The 15,148-nt window shown below is 66.7% G+C and overlaps 1 protein-coding gene across 7 annotated transcripts; it reads right to left on the bottom strand.

The window, feature by feature from the left end:
- Positions 1–908: 908 nt before the first annotated feature.
- DRG2 (developmentally regulated GTP binding protein 2) lies at positions 909–14,308 on the bottom strand. 7 transcript variants are annotated; one of them, XM_057716234.1, is made up of 13 exons: positions 14,146–14,308; positions 10,720–10,877; positions 9,284–9,925; positions 8,715–8,775; positions 7,380–7,470; positions 6,778–6,850; positions 6,602–6,692; positions 5,847–5,944; positions 5,541–5,617; positions 4,516–4,604; positions 3,849–3,907; positions 1,924–2,065; positions 909–1,638 (listed from the first exon to the last, which is right to left on the bottom strand). In XM_057716234.1, the coding sequence occupies exons 1-13, from the start codon at positions 14,207–14,209 to the stop codon at positions 1,484–1,486; spliced, it is 1,800 nt and encodes a 599-aa protein (XP_057572217.1). In that variant the 5' UTR covers positions 14,210–14,308; the 3' UTR covers positions 909–1,483. The 7 variants fall into 7 exon arrangements, 6 of the variants coding, with proteins under 6 accessions (XP_057572217.1, XP_057572218.1, XP_057572219.1 ...); XM_057716235.1 differs by having other exon boundaries at positions 1,924–1,977; XM_057716236.1 differs by having other exon boundaries at positions 9,284–9,373.
- Positions 14,309–15,148: the final 840 nt, after the last annotated feature.

Raw genomic sequence — 15,148 nt, 5'->3', positions numbered from 1 at the left:
CGGCCAGGCCTCGCGGCGGGGGAGGGGCCAGGTACGCAGCCCACCGTCGCAGGGAGGAGGACCTTGGTGAAGAAACCAAGGCCGGCACAGACCTCGCGGTGAGCTGGCGGCAAGGCCCCAGCTCGGCCACGGCCCCCCCCACCCCGCCCCTGCACCCTGGGGGCTCGTGGGTTACCCCAGGGGTCCAGGGCAGGCCACCTTACCTGGGCCCTGTGGCCTGCTCCCTGCCCGCATGCCTCCCGGTGGGGTCCTGCGGCCGGGCCCTGGAGAAGCTGTGTCGTGGGAGGGACGCCCAGCCCCCCACGCTGCCCGCCTGGGGCCCCATGCATTTTTAACAATGTCTATTATTCCTGGTTTGTCACCGGAAAGGAGTCTGAGCAGCTGACAGAGGAGCCGAGAACAGCTGGGAGAGCCGGGCAGCGGGCCCGCCCCAGACCCCTGGGGGCTCTACCCCCACCTGCCGGCCCAGCGCCTCCCAAGGCTGCGACCGTCACCCCAAAGGCTGCCCCGCCAGGAGGAAGCCCTGCTGTCGGCTCCACAGCCTCAGGCCGGGGTCCCGGTCCCAGCTCTGCGCTCGTGACCGTGTGGCCGAGGGCGAGTCGCTGTGCCTGGAGCACAGGGCCCCCCGCACGCTGGAGGGGCTCGGCGACCCCAGCTGCCACTCCTGGGTGCAGGCTGGGGCCCCTCCACCCTGCCTTCAGCGGCCACAGGAGGTGTACCCGCCCTCACCGGGGAGCCTCCTGGGGATGCAGCCCACCTTGGCAGCCGGTCCCGGCCAACGCCCAGGGCAGACCCCCACAGAGGCCCATCCACCCCGAGGCCCAGGCCTCCCCTGCTCCCTGCTGCCCTCTGCCCCAACCTGGCAACCAAGTTCAGCAAACTCAACAAAATTGTCCTCAGTGGACAAGAACTGTTTTCAACTTTTATTTCAGGAAGGAGAGCTCAGATTTTTTTTTTTTTGGGGGGGGGGGGGGGGGGGGGATTTAGAAAATGCAGAGCCCAGACGGCAAACTCCCTGCCCCAGGCTGGGTCCTGGGCTCTGTGCTAGGCAGGGACTGCCCTGGGAGGGGTGGTCTTCCTGGACTGGTCAGGCTGTGGTGGGTGTGAGCTGCGCCTCTGAAAGCCCCAGAGCTCTGGGGCTGCCCTGCGGAGGGGTGGATGGGGCTTCTGTCCTGGGCGGCCCCGCCCTGAGAACCAGAGAAGCTGGCAGAAGCCAAGGGGCCTCCAGGGACCCAGGCAGGCCTGGCTCCCTGCCTGCCCTGAGCCAGCCCTCTGCACCAGGCCCCGGCTGGGGGCAGGCGAGCAGCTTGCTTCCTCTGCGCTGGAGGGGCAGGGGGCGCGGTGGCACAGGCCCAGGGATCCAAACGCAGGACCCCTTCCGGGGGCCCGTCTCACAGGAAACGCCACCAGCCCAGCCCAGCCCAGCCCCAGCCTTGTCCTTCGGCCCCACACACGCCCCACCACCTGCCCACTGGAGAAGTGTCTAGAAGCGGCAGAGGTGTGAGCCCACGCCTGGGCTCCGGCGAGTCCCGCTGGGGGCGGGGGCGGGCGCTACTTCTTCACGATCTGGATGACGTCCTCGTGCTCCAGGGCGTGCGTCAGGCCCACCCGCTGTGGGCTGTACTTGGTGCTGGTGCCCTGTGTGGACAGCGGTGCAGGGGCCACGTCAGCCTCTGTACCCGCCCCGGCCGAGGCCAACGGAGCGTCACTGGAGGAGGGCAGCATGCCCGTACGGGGGGGTCCCGGCACCGGCACCCCCGTGGCCTCTGATGTGGGACTCCCCATCCCACTGCAGGAGGCTCGTGTGCGGTCCGGGTCAGCGCACAGGCCGCGGGCCCCACGGCGCAGGGCTGACCCCACCCAGCCCCATGGGAAGGACAGGGCTCCCGCCAGACCCCAGGGCCTGCCCCGCCCGAGACTCACCCACACTAGCGCGTACTTGAACTGGCTGGCGAGCGAGCGGTGGATGCGGTGGCACTGGGGGAGAGTGGGCAGTGAGCTCCGGCGCGCCCACGTCCCACCTCCAGGCCCCCAGTGGGCTGTGGGGCTGCAGGCGCTGGAGGACCTGGGTCCCGGCAGGGCGGGTGTCAGGGTCGCCACCCAGGCCTGCCTCTCACTCCCGCCCTCACGACCCGGAACCTCCCACGTGACGCGTCATCCCCCACCCAGGGCGGCCACATCCTGTAGCGCGCCCAGGTAGGGATGAAGGCCACGGAACCCAGCGCTGGCAGGAGGCCAGGAGGAGGAGAACGGGGGAGGGGGCAGCCAGCCCTTGCCCCGAGAACGTGGCCCCCAGCTACACGGCGCTGGGCAGGCGTGTGCGGGCGAGGACAGCACGCTGTCGCCTCTTCTCTGCGCGCCCACAGCCTCACGGGCCCTGGGCAGAGACGCCAAGTCCACAGGGATGTTTCTGGGGGGCCACCCTGCTCTGGGCCTCCTCTGGGTGACCGAGGCTGTGCGGCCACGGCAGAGGGCGCTGCTGGCAGGGATGCGCACAGACGCCCACATGCCTGTCCCGACGCGCTGTTTTCTAGACCAGAGGGTGAATCTGACGGCCCAGGTCAGCTCCGGCCTGTGAACGTTTGACCTTTTACTCAGCTTCCCCCCGCCCCCCCCCCCCCCCCACCGGGACAACAAGACTAGACCCGCCTGCCGAGCTCACAGAGCCACAGGGTCTTCCTGCGCGACCTGGGGGCCTCCAGTTTGCCACAGGTCCCCCGCGCCCTGGCATCCCTGACACCAAGGTCAGCAGGGGCTGGTTCCCACCGAGCCTGCTCACAGCTCTCCCTGCAGAGAAGTGTTTCTCTGTAGCCATGAGGGTGGACGGAAGGTCGCCCTCTCCATGCTGTTCGCGGATGGGAGACCCCTGAAGCCCACAGTGCCTCTCTCCCCGACGTGAAGGCCCTGCAAGGCTCTTGCCGCCCCTGGGGCTTGGGGCCCACGACCCTGTGCAGGCGAGGCCCCCGCCAGCTCTGCTGAGGGTGGGCCGGGGCCGGGCGGGTCACAAAGGCCCCGAGGGCTGTTACCCCCTGATGGGGTTACCCCAAATGTTAGTATGTGGGCGCCAGGCCACAGGCCCTCCCCCACCGAGTCTAGTACCTGCTGCCTTCGACCCTACGACCCTCCATGCCAGCCAGCAGCCAACAGCCCACGTTCACGCCTGCCTCTGGGCCTTTGCACCTGCCACCCCACTGCTTGGAACACCCTCCTGCTCCTGGCCTCTCTCCCTGTCCTGAGAGGACCGTGGCACACACCACGGGAGGTGCAGGGCAGCCGGTGGGGGACCGGCCCAGGCAGGCACCCCCGCACTCCCGGCTGTGTGGGGCTGTTCAGCTCTGGGATTGGTGCCTGGCATCTGTTGACCCCAAAGGACCCAGTTCTGGCGGGAACCGGGGCCACTCTGGCCCTGATGCTCACGGGCGTGCTGGGTGCAGGAGGCGCTCAGCCACCCTGGGGGTGGGGTGGGGGGGCTGGCGGGCAGCAGGGCTGCACGGCGGAGAGGGCTGCACGGGGGCTGCACGGGCTCGCATGGGGGAGACACGACTTGGAATGAACCACCCGGACGTGCCCCACGCGGCAGCGCTCCCAGCTGAACACCTGAACGGCCTGAGGACCCCGCAGCCCTGGTGCAACAGGACGGTGACCCCCGCTTCCCGGCATCTTCCCTGCACCAGGCGGTGGGCCGAGTGCCTTATCCACTGGAAGCCGTTCCACGCTGCCCCCTGACGACAGCCAGGTGGCGGGACACGTGGCCGAGGGTCAGCCGCGGGCCGGGCGGACGTCGGGCAAGACCCCCAGGGGTGACGGGCAGAGCTCCCCCCACCGCAGCCCGCGCAGCTCCCACTCACCACGTGCTCCACAGAGGCCCCCTTCCGGAGGATGATGGCGTCCGTGAAGTCCGGCCTCTCTGCACAGGTGGGGGGGGCTGTCAGCAGAGTCAGGGCGCGCTGCCACGCGCCTCCTCCCCGCAGGAAGCGGAGGCCCTTCCAGTCTCCAGCCTTGGCCTGACCTCCCCCTAGTCCCCGGCACATCCTCGCTAAGAGCCCCCAGCGGCTTCTACAGCCTTGACGCAACACAGAAAATCCAAACACACCCCAGTCCAGGGTGCAAACCCCTGCAAGCCCAGCAGCCACGAGAGCCCTGGCCGAGGGGACCCGCAGGGGGACCTGGGCTGGACCGGCTCTGGCCGGCAGCCTCTCCCTCTGCTGACGTGGCCAAGGTCGACACAGACGGCCCGCGCTCAGCTGCTAGGCCCCGGGGTATAAGGTGTGTGCACGGGGACGGGCACGGGGACAGCCCCTGTGTGTCTATCCCAGCCCCCAGGGCCCCTCAAGACCCGCAGCCCCAGAACGCGGCATTCTTGGCCACAAGAGCCAGGCTGAGGCCTCTGACAGCCTGGGGCAGAGGGCGGTGCCGGCTCTGAGATGGGGCTGGGCCGGGGCGCTGCACGCAGAGCGGGCCGCCCCAGGGAGGGGGAGGCCTGGCTGCCTCTCAGGCCACACGCCCCCCACTCACGGCCTCTCTTCTTGGTGTAGATGCAGGTCAGGGCCAGGTACTCCCAGAGCATCTCCAGCAGGTAGTCCAGGTTCAACCTCATGCCACAGCTGCGGGGAGGAAGGGGGCTGGTCGGCGCGGCCCCGGGGCTTCCAGCACCCAGGCTCGTGCCGCCCAGCGGGCACCCGTGGGCAGCACAGCCGCAGGCCGGGCAGCTGCCGGCACCTCTCACCACCACCACCACGCTCACAGCCGGCAGAGCCCACCGTCTCTCCGGGGCTCTGTGGAGGGCACGAGGCACCCGTGAGGGCCGGAGGCAGAGGACCGCAGTGCAGAGCCTGAGCCGGGACCCACCCTCCGCTGAGATGCCAGTGAGCAGGTGCAGGGTGGCCTGCGGGCCCCTGGAGACGGGGCCCAGACGCAGCAGCCGGAGGGGAGCCGACCTGTGGGAGGGACGCCCGCTCTCTGCTGCACTTCGCAGCCACGAGGGATGCTCAGGAAGTGGTCCTTGCGTGGGCCCGGGACCCCCCCCCCCCCAGTCCCCAAGGTCTTGCTCCCCAAACACCAAGCCTCGCCGTGACACTGCAGAGCGCCAGGTGGAGCCGGGAAGTCCGCAGGGCGGGCGCAGAGCCCGGCCGCCCCGACAGAGCCGCCCGCAGCGAGGCTGGGCCAGGGCACAGGCAGCCCCCCAGAACCCAGCCCCCAGGGAAGCCCCCACAGGAGGACGTCCGTCCCTTTTCCTCCCGGCAGAGGTGACAGAGCCACATCTTCCAGGGCCGCAGGAGCAGCGGGCTACAGCCTGGGTCTGTCTGGAGTCTGCGCTTAATTGCTAAGCCATGAAGCCCAACCACGTTCACCCCGGACCCTGGTGAATGAAGTCCTTCTGTTTTCTTGACCAGCTCAAGAGGCGCTCACCCCATCCCCAGGCAGGTCGGGGTGGGACCCGGCCAAGGTCGACAGCGGCTACGGGACGGCCTCCTCTGCCCCGGGCTGCGTGGAGGCCTGACGGACGGACGCCCACTCAGGAGGGCGGCCACCAGCCTCACCTGATGACCACGCTGTCGGGTTTCCGGGCCAGGCGGTCCACTTCCTCCATCGAGATCTGGTCGATTTTGTTATAAACCTGGGGGTGGAAGGTGGAGGCGATGCTGAGGAAGGAGGAACAAAGCGGTGCGGGAACAGGGCCCACGCGCTGCAGCGGGCACGGGGAGGCTGCAGGTGCCGGAGGCCCCGGCCCCCGGGAGGCTGCACTGGCACTCCGGGGTCAAGCCTGACGCCCCTGCGGGACTCCAGCAGCCCCCGGGGTAAGGCTCTCCCCTCCCACAGGCCACCCCACGGTGGGCGCCACTTACATACAAGCAGGGCATGTACACGCGGTTGCCCACGATCACGTCTATGAACTCGTCCGGGGAGCAGTCTTCTCGGAAGAGCACCTCTGCGTTGAAGATCTCTGAGGGGCTCGGGTTAAGGGCAACCTGTGAGCCAGCAGCCCCTCGCCCCCCCACCCCACCAGGAGCGCCCCAGACAGCCAACCGGGAGCTTCGCTGCCCAAAGGGACCTTGAGCGTATCTGATTTCGTGGTCTGACATGGTTTTAAAGTCTGGGGAGCGCCCTCATTTTTCCTCAAGGAAGCGCAACATGTAAGGGTTTCAACCAATACTTTAAATCTTCGCTGTTAGATGAGAAAAAACAACGTACTTGCCAGAATCCCCAAGGCAGCCCCTGCTCCGGAGCCTGGAGCGCTGGGCTGAGCGCGCTCTCCGACAACGCAGACACGCAGCGCTCTCCCCGGGGCGCCCTGCCCCCGCCCCCCGCCCCCCACTCTGCCCCCAGGCCTGGACTCACCCGCCCCCCGGCACTTCAGGGGTGCACACGGGTCCCGGGCCCCCCCAAGGCCTCCCCCGGCCCTCACCCCCCGCCACCTGCCCTCCCTCCGGCTGCGACCAGCCTCTGCACGGCGGTGGCCCAGCCAGCCCGGGGCTCGCGGAGCACGCGGCAGAGGGCACGGAGTGCCACGCGAGCCGCTGCAGCCTCCCTGCGACGTGGACAGAGCCGGGTGGTGCGGGCGGCCTGCGTCCCCGGGCCCCTCGCCCTCCAGGGAGGATGCTGTACTCGTGCAAGATCAACTGCACCAGCTTCTCCGAGCACTGGGTCAGCGTGACCGTCGAGTTAAAGGAGATGCCTCCTCCTTTCTTGGGCTGGAGGAGAGACGCAGCTGCAGGCCCGCCGCCCACCCCGTCTTGGCCGATCCCACCCCCTGGCCGTGTCAGGCGCGGGCCTCACCCTGAAGTAGATGTTGGGCTTGTGCTTGTTGAGGCGGATGCCGACCGACTCCAGCTCCTTCTCCAGCAGAGACCTGGCGGAGCCCCCGTGGCCGTCACAGGGGTCCGTGGCAGGCTACACAGCCTCCATGCTCCACGGCCAGCCCTCCTCCACCCGCCGCGAGCCCCCGGACGTCCCCTCCCAGCAACCAAAGATGCCAAGAGGAGGCCTGGACCCTCTGGCCGCCCGAGGGGAGACTGCCCAGTGTGCGGCCGACGCGAGCGACAGGCGTGCTGTGCGCTCAGCTGCAGGCTCTGCGTGGGGCGCTGGGCTCCTGGCGGGTCCCGGGCAGCACTGGGGCACCCAGGCCCCCGCAGGCAGGAGCCGGAGCCAGGACGGCACAGCACGGCCCCCTCCTCCAGACACAGGCCTCTCGGGGAGGCCGCCCGACGCCACCGGCACGGGGTGTAGCCATGAAGTCCCGCCATGGCTTCCACGCGTCAGAGCACCAAGCGCCCCTCAGACCACCCATGAGCTCGGGGACACACGAGCTGCAGCCACAGGGTCCCGCCCTCCCGCCAGGGCCCCTCCGGGCGCCAGCCCGCCCTGCCCCCGCTGCGGACCTCTGCACCTCCCCCTTGGTGGCATCCAGCATCATGACGACAACGTCGGCCGTGCGCGCCACGGCGATCACCTGCCGCCCGCGGCCTTTCCCTGGTCAGGAGCAAAGGACGCGGTTACACAGTGGCCCGGGCAGGACTGCGGGATGCCCCCAGCCCATGGCGCCCACTCCTGTCCCTTAGAGACCCACGTGGGCTCTGCCACGTGCCACCCCCAGGCTGGTGCTTCTCTTGAGCCCTGTCTTACTCATGGAAACATGTCTTAGGAGGAAACCCGACACCAGCACCTGCGGAGAAGCCCCCCCTGCGCCCCCACCCCACCCAGTGGGCCCCGGGCTGGGCGCTCCTCCACCACCTGCCCACTCGGCACACATCCGGGCCGTCAGGGTCACCCGCCCACTCCAGACACGGGAACACCCAGGCCTGGCGCAGACACGCAACCACGTGCCCAAGCCCACAGAGCTCTGTGCTTCCAGGACGTGCCGTGCCTGCCCCTCCCGGGACAAGGGCTGCAGAAGGGAGGGGCAGGCAGCATAGGACGCGGGGCTGTGGGAGCTGCCGCCACGGCCGCACCCTGCCAGACAACCAGAGAAGGCAGGCACCAGGCCAGGGCCACACAGCCGCGGGGGGCCTGAGCGTGCAGCACAGGACGGGGGTCTCCGGGCGCCTTCTGACTCCAGTGGGCGCGCGTCCCCCACGGTGGCCAGGCTCCCTCGTGCTGGCTGGGGGGCAGGTTCCCAGGGGAAACCAGCATCACTGCCCGCCCCAATCCGCCCCGGTAAGGGCGGTGGGCATGGGAGGTGCAGAGGGCAGACAGCCTGGGACCCCAGGAGGAGGCTCCAAGTCCAGTCCCGCACGCACAGGCGCACGGTCGTCCAGGGCAGATGCTGCAGCCGCCCGACCCCGCGGCTCCTCCCGGCCGTGGGAAGGAACCGGCGACGCTCCCTCCGTCACAAGGGGCTCGGGGGACTAAGTGAGCTCACGGCATCGAGCCGGCACCTGGCGAGCCGTGACCCCAGCCGGGCCGCCGCCTGCCACCAAAGCCACGGCACGTCCCATCTCGGGAAACAGAGGACGGGGCTCCGGGACCAGGAGCGTGGTCTGAGCCTGGCGGGGTCCCCCCAAAGCTGACGTGGGGACCAAGGCCGCCTGCTGAGCTGTGTGACCCTGGACAAGTCACTAACCTCCTGGGCCTTGGTCTCCTCAGCTCTGAGGCCAGAGTCCCCCAGGAACAGAGCGCTGGGCACTGGGAGGGGTTGCGAGCCCACCCCTCCCACCACCCGCCCACGGCGAGGCCTGCGCTCCACCCTGCCCCCACCTCCCACTGCCGCCTCCCACCTTGTGCTGCGCCTTCGATGATTCCAGGAAGGTCCAGCAGCTGGATGTTGGCGCCTTTGTACTAGGATGCAGGAGAGGAGGTGGGGCGGGGTGGGCGGGAGGGGCGGGGCCCGGCTCAACGCGGCTCCGCCTCCGGGGCCAAGCCTGAGCCTCGACACCACCCCAGCCGGCGCAGACCACATCCTGAGAGCTGAGGGGCCGCCTGGGAGAGCCTTGAGCTCTTACAGGCCCACAACAGCCACTGCCGATGGTAACGGCTCTTCACAAAGAAACCACCTCGCGGTGGGAGGCCCAAGGCCACAGGACCGGCTGCCCAGGGCGCCGAGGCTTCACGGGGAACAGAAGGATGCGGCCAGCCAGTCACAGGTGAGCTGAGCCACAGCGGCACAGAACACACAGGGTACCGGGGAGAGGGGCATGCTGGCCAGACGGGCGTCTCTGGGGTCCCGGCAGCCCTGGTCCCCAGAGGCGTCCGTGCTTGAGGGCAGAGCCGCTCAGCCAGGAGCCTCCCCACAGGGCACACACACACAAGCTCCCCTTCCTCCTGGGACCCGGCAACCCCGCCTCACCTCGATGACCCCAGGGATGCAGGTCAGGGTCGTGAACTCATAGGACGCAGCCTCGCTGGCCGTGGAGGTCATCAGGCTCAGGAAGGTGGACTGGAGAAAGGAGGTGGTTGCCGCGGGAGTCTCGCCCCACCTCCCAGAGAAGCCCACGCGCTGGGGGCCTGCGACGCAGGGAACCCACCCCATTGCCCTGGAGGTGGTGTGATGAGAACAGCTGGAAAAGTCACCTTTGGCCCCGCCCGGGGGGGTCAAGAGCAGAGGCCCCCCCGTGCCCGAGGCCTCGGGCCTATCTCGGGTAGACACAGGGACCTGGTTCCTGAGGCGGTTCTCCCACCACATCAGGGCCCATCCCCAGCTCCACGAACCCCCCAGACCCCCCTGGGCCCAGAGAACGTGAAGCAGGTGATGGCCCCACGGCACAAAGCTGCTGCTCCCGGGAGGGCAAGGACGTGGGGACCCTCCGGCCTGAGACAGAGCCGGCCGGTGGCTCAGGGCTGCGAGGGAGGAAGGGTGAGTGGGGACGGATCCAGACGGGGCCCCGTGCGCTGGTCCACGGGGGGAGCTGGCCGCGTGTGACCGGGGCCGAGAGACCCGGCCTTCGGTCCTGCTTCTGCTGGGGACCCTGGACCTTGTCCCGGTCCCGGCCTTAGGAAGGAAGTGACAAAGCAGGGAAGCGCGGTGACGACAGCGACGGAGGCCGTGGCCCAGAGGCCAGCAAAGCAGTGGCAGCACCAGGAAGGCGGCCCAGCCCGGCCCAGCACCCCCACACGCCCTCAGGCCCCCAGAACCCAGAACAGAGCTCATGAAAGATCACAAAGCCTCTGCCCAGGGGGCCTCTGGGAAACTTGAGGAAAGATAAAAACCTGCTGGGGTAGACAGGTGTGGACAGACGGGCAGCTCTGAGAGCCAAGGTTGCCAGAGGCCAACCTGGGGGATACGCCTGAACCCGTCTGGCCCCTGCAGGAGGGCGGCCTGGGCCCTCCCGTGCTCAGAGAGCCTGGATTCCCAACAGGGTACAGACCCCAAGGGCACAGCCCTCAGTCCCTAGAGGGGCTCCTCTCGGCCTGGGCTTCTCAGCCGGGAGAGAAGGCCCTGCAGGTTGGAAAGTAAGATCGAAAGAAAAGGCTAAAACGAACGAGCCCACAGCATTCCCCGGGGAATCGAAGCCTGGCCGTGCTTGCCAGCTGCCCGGGGGCCGCACCCAGTCAGCTCGGGGCCCCCGCCACCTCCCTCCCCGGTGGCCTCCGCTCCTCGGGGCTCTGCCACACGCCTGCAGGCGGGCAGCTGCCTCGCTCCGTGGGCAGCCCTTCCCTCCCCTCCCCGAGCTCGGGGACCGAGCGAGCAGGGGCAGAGCGAGCCGGCACGCGGTGCCCACGCGGTGCACGTCTGCGCGTGAGGGAGCCGCCCCCACTCCCGAGGCCCTCGCTGCCAGCACTGACCTTACCCACAGAGGGAAAGCCGATCAGTGCCACACGGGCATCGCCCGACTTCATGACGTCAAAGCCCTCGCCTTTGGAGGACGACTTGGACGGCTCCAGCAGCTGGGCCCGGTACTTGGCGAGCTTGGCTTTCAGCAGCCCCAGGTGGTACTCCGTGGCTGCAAGACACAACGCACGCCGGCGCGTGAGTGGGCGGGGGTGGATGCTGGAGGGAGCCTCGGAGCCGGACAGCAACGCTGCCGCAGAGGTCAGGAGAGGAAAGGCTCTCACGCCGCTTGACGCGCCCCGTGGCTCACCACCTCCCTTAGCACAAAGCTTGTCTCCGCCTGAGACCCCACACCGCAGTGTCAGTGGTTCTCAGCCGGCGGCACCACTCCTGCGGGTGTCTTCCGGTGTCGCTGGGCTGGTGACGTCCTCATGGGCACTTATCAGGCGGGGGCCAGGGAAGCCCCGCAAGGTATACGTCAGTCCAGCAGAGCCAAGAACCGTCCCGTGTCGCAGAGCCACAGAGGGAGCCTGGGCTGGGATCTCGGGGCCCAGAGCCTCTGTTCCGTATGTAAACACGGCGCGTCCTTACAGTGTTGACAGGCACTGGCGTTTCCAGGAGTGGCACCACTGCTGAGACAAGGCGGGCACGCTGCGCCTGAGACTCCACCTGGAGGGCTCGCCCGCCTGGGGTCCCAGGCTGCCCACAGGGGGCCTCTGGTAGGGGACGAGTCACCAACGCAACATACCTGCAGCGTCCGCATGGTGGCTGCCACGTGCCCCGTGGTTCCGCCCAGAGGTACAACCCCCTCACTGCTTCTTCTAACTTCACTGTGTCTCGGCTGTGCCCCTACATTCCCGCATTGAAATAAACCCTACTTTAATTATGAACTCCTTCCCTTTTTCTGCTCCTTTTCCAAATTGTTGTGTCCAGAAGTGACACTACTGACGGGGAGCTGCATTTCAGGGTGGCAGGGGACGGGTACAGAACCTCGGCCACGCACCACCTCACTGTGCCAGGCGACCGGCCCGGCCGCTTCTCTCTCCACCACCGTCCCTCTCGTTCTCGCAGTCCAGCCGCCCGACCTCGCCTCACGGCTTTTGCAGTCACTTGCTACCCCATTTCAGCCTCATCTTCCCAGGCCTGCCTCCTTCCCAGCTCAATGTCACCTCTTCAAAGAGGCCTCCCCACCCAGCCTCAGGGGCAATGTCACGGGGAGATGAAGAGCCTGTAGGGAATCCCGCCCTGAAGTTACCGGCCATGTTACTTTGGGAAAGTTACTTAACTTCCTTGTGCATCAGTTTCTTAACCTGCTAAACAGGGGTGCTAACAGGGAAGGCTGCTTCAGCAGATCTCTGTCATTAAAGAAAGCTCTGGGGACAACGGCCCGCACAGAGCAAGCTCTCGGTACGAGCTGCTGCTGCCGTCTGCAGGAAGCCGCACCCCGCCAGGCCCCTCGCGGCCTGTGGTGCTGTCTGCCGTCTTCACGGGTCTCAGCATCATTTGAAACCACAGCCAATCCTGGAGCAACGTGGGTTCCAAGCGCACGGGTCCACTTACATGTGAATTCTTTTCAGTGACCCCACAGTGCCCCACGGTCCGCGGGTGACTGAATCCGTGAATGCAGGACCTCGGATACATAGGGCTGGCCGTGGGACACCGGCGTCTTTGGACTGTGGGATCCGTGGAGGGTCCCGGAACCAATCCCCCCACACACACCCCCCGAGGGACGGCTGAATCTTCTTTCTTTGCGCCCCTCCCTGCAGAAGGGCAGGATCCCTAGCTTCCAGTGTGGTGCTCAGGAAGGGTCTTGTCAAGTGAATGAGTGAACTGAGGGCAGAGAGCAGCGGTCAAGGACGGCACAGCAAGTCAGGTTCACGTGGTCTCCCCAGGGCAGGAGACTCTGCGCATCCCTGCAGGGAAGGACTAGGTCTCGATCCTTAACCCCCTCTGTGTCCCCTCCTGGACCACCGCTGAAGTGGCAGCATCTAGAGCCTCCCTGCTACTCTCCTTGAGCCCAAGGGTGATACCCCACAGGGGCCAGAGGGAGCTTTTAAAATACAAGTCAGACTACGTTTCTTTTTTGCTTAACACCCTCCACTAGCTTCCGCTGCCCTTAGGACAGAACCCAGACTCCTTCCCAGGACCTACAAGCCCCACACGACAGGCCATCTCCCTTTCCATCCCGCACTCCAGCCCCAGACCTCCAGATCCTTCAACAAGCCAAGTTCGTTCCTGCCTCAGGGCATGTGCACCAGCTGTGCCCTCTGCCAGGAACAGTCTTCCCCCAGGCCTTCGCACAGCTGGTTCCTTCTCATTCTGGTCTGAGCTCACATGTCCCCACCTCACAGTGGCCTTCTCTGATCATCCCACCTGAGAAGGCCCAGTCCCCACCCCGACACGCTTGCTACATCACCCTGGTTTGTCTTCACGGCGTTTATCATTGGCTGAGATTATCAGTGTGTTCAGTTACTGGTTTACAGACTGTCCACTGACAGGTCAGCTCCACGCAGGCAGGAATGTGCCGGCTCTTCATGGCTTTAACCGCAGTGCCTGGCACCTAGCAAGGGCTCCGTAAGAGTGTACGGAGTGAGAGTGAAGGAAGTCCCCCAGCTTTGCAGCCATGGGAGGACAGACACTGAGCCAACCCCTGGCTTGCTTCCTGCCCCTGCAACCCCACAGCAGGGCTGGTCAGGCTCCGGGCCTCGCCCACTGCAGCCAGTCACATCTCCCACTACCCCACCGGTCTGGACTCTCCTCCTCACTCTCCCACAAACACCCCAGCTCCCGCGCCTTTGCCTCAGCAGCACCCCCCTCCTGGAATACCCTCCCCTCAACCAGCCCAAGTCCCACCTCCTCCTGGAAGCCTTCCTGGGTGTCACCGTTCTCCTCTCCTCACCGCTCCTCTCCTCTGAGCTCCTGCAGCCCTTACAACCTGAGCCCAGATCGGATGCCTCATCACGTGCTACCTACACTGCAGGATTTGCTTCAACACCGGGTGCTCACCAGGCGTCCAGGGCTTTGCAGAGACTCTCTGGTTTAACTCAGCTGCGAGCTAAGACGGGACACGGGGTCATCATCCCCGTTTGCGGATGAGGACACGGAGGTGACTTCCCAAGCTTTCACAGCAGGTACGAGGTGAGCCGGCGTCCCACCCCAGGTCCACCAGACTCAAGTCCTGACGGCCTCCACCCCACCGAGGGGCTCCGGGCGGCTGGCGAGGCTGTACGTGTGCGGGGTCTCCTTCTGGACCTCCCCCCAGGCCCAGCCGCCAGGAGACCCGGGTTCGAACCCCGCCCCGGCCGCTGCGGGTCGGACGCTCGCTCCGAGAGCTGGGGTTCTCTACTCGCACCCCTGGCCCGGCCCCGGTCCGCTCCCTCGGGACCCCGCCCGGGCCCGCCGCCCCCCGGCCGGAGAGGCCCCGCCAGGCCGGCCCTCACCCTTGTTCTTCTGCGTGCGGGCGATCTCCTTCTCGATCTCGGAGATCTTCTCCAGGATCCCCATGGCGGCGGCTGAACCGGGCGCACACGCGGGACGGACGGCGGCGGCAGCGGCTCCGTGACCTCCGGCCCGTCGACGGCGGCAGCTCAGCGTGCGCCGGAAGCCCACAGGCAAAGGCGTCCCCGTGCGCCCGGAGCGCCGGGATTCAGAGTCCGGGCGGGCGACGTCGAGCGGAGTGCCGGACGCTATTGGTTCCGCCCTCTGGGCGGGCCGGGCTGGGGGGGGAGAGTGAGTCGGACGGGGGCGGGGCCAGGCCGGCGGGGGCGGGGCCAGGCGAAGACGGGCAGGAGCGGGGCCTGGGAGACCGAGAGGGACCCTCCGGTGGTGGGCTGAAAGCCTAGTGGCTCATTTGGTGTCGAGGTTGAACGCGGGTCCCCAGCTTAGCCTTACAACCTGCCATCAGATGCTTCCTGAGAGGACGCAGTATAGACAGCATCTCCTATGTGGAATTCTTGCCAAAAAATACTGTGTCTGAGTTTAGACCCGAGGAACCATCAGACAAATCTAGAAAGTGGTACATCTTATAGGACAAGTGGCCTGTCTTCAAAATTGTCAGTGATGTAGGTGGAGGGGCTGGGGCTGGGGGAAGGATTGTTCTAGATTAAAAGATGTTAAATATCATGTGTGGACTTTGCCTGGATTCTGGTTGAAAATTCAAAAAGCAGTTATGAGAAGACACTCTTAGGACAATTGGGGAAAACGTGACTTTGGATAGAATAGTAGATATTACAGAGTTATTGCTCATATTCTTGGGTGTGATTATGCAGGAGATTTTCTTTATTCTTGGCACACGCACATGGTAGTATTTAGGGGTCTGCTCAGGCTTCCATAACAAAATACCGTACACTGGGTGTCTTAAACAAAAGAATTTAATTTCCTCACAGTTCTGGAGGCTGCAAGTCCGACATCAGGGTGCTAGTACGGTTGGGTTCTGGCGAGGGT

The sequence above is a fragment of the Hippopotamus amphibius genome, chromosome 17 (assembly GCF_030028045.1).
Source record: "Hippopotamus amphibius kiboko isolate mHipAmp2 chromosome 17, mHipAmp2.hap2, whole genome shotgun sequence".
In the NCBI taxonomy this organism is placed as follows: Eukaryota; Metazoa; Chordata; class Mammalia; order Artiodactyla; family Hippopotamidae; genus Hippopotamus; species Hippopotamus amphibius.
This window is presented reverse-complemented; position numbering and strand designations above follow the sequence as displayed.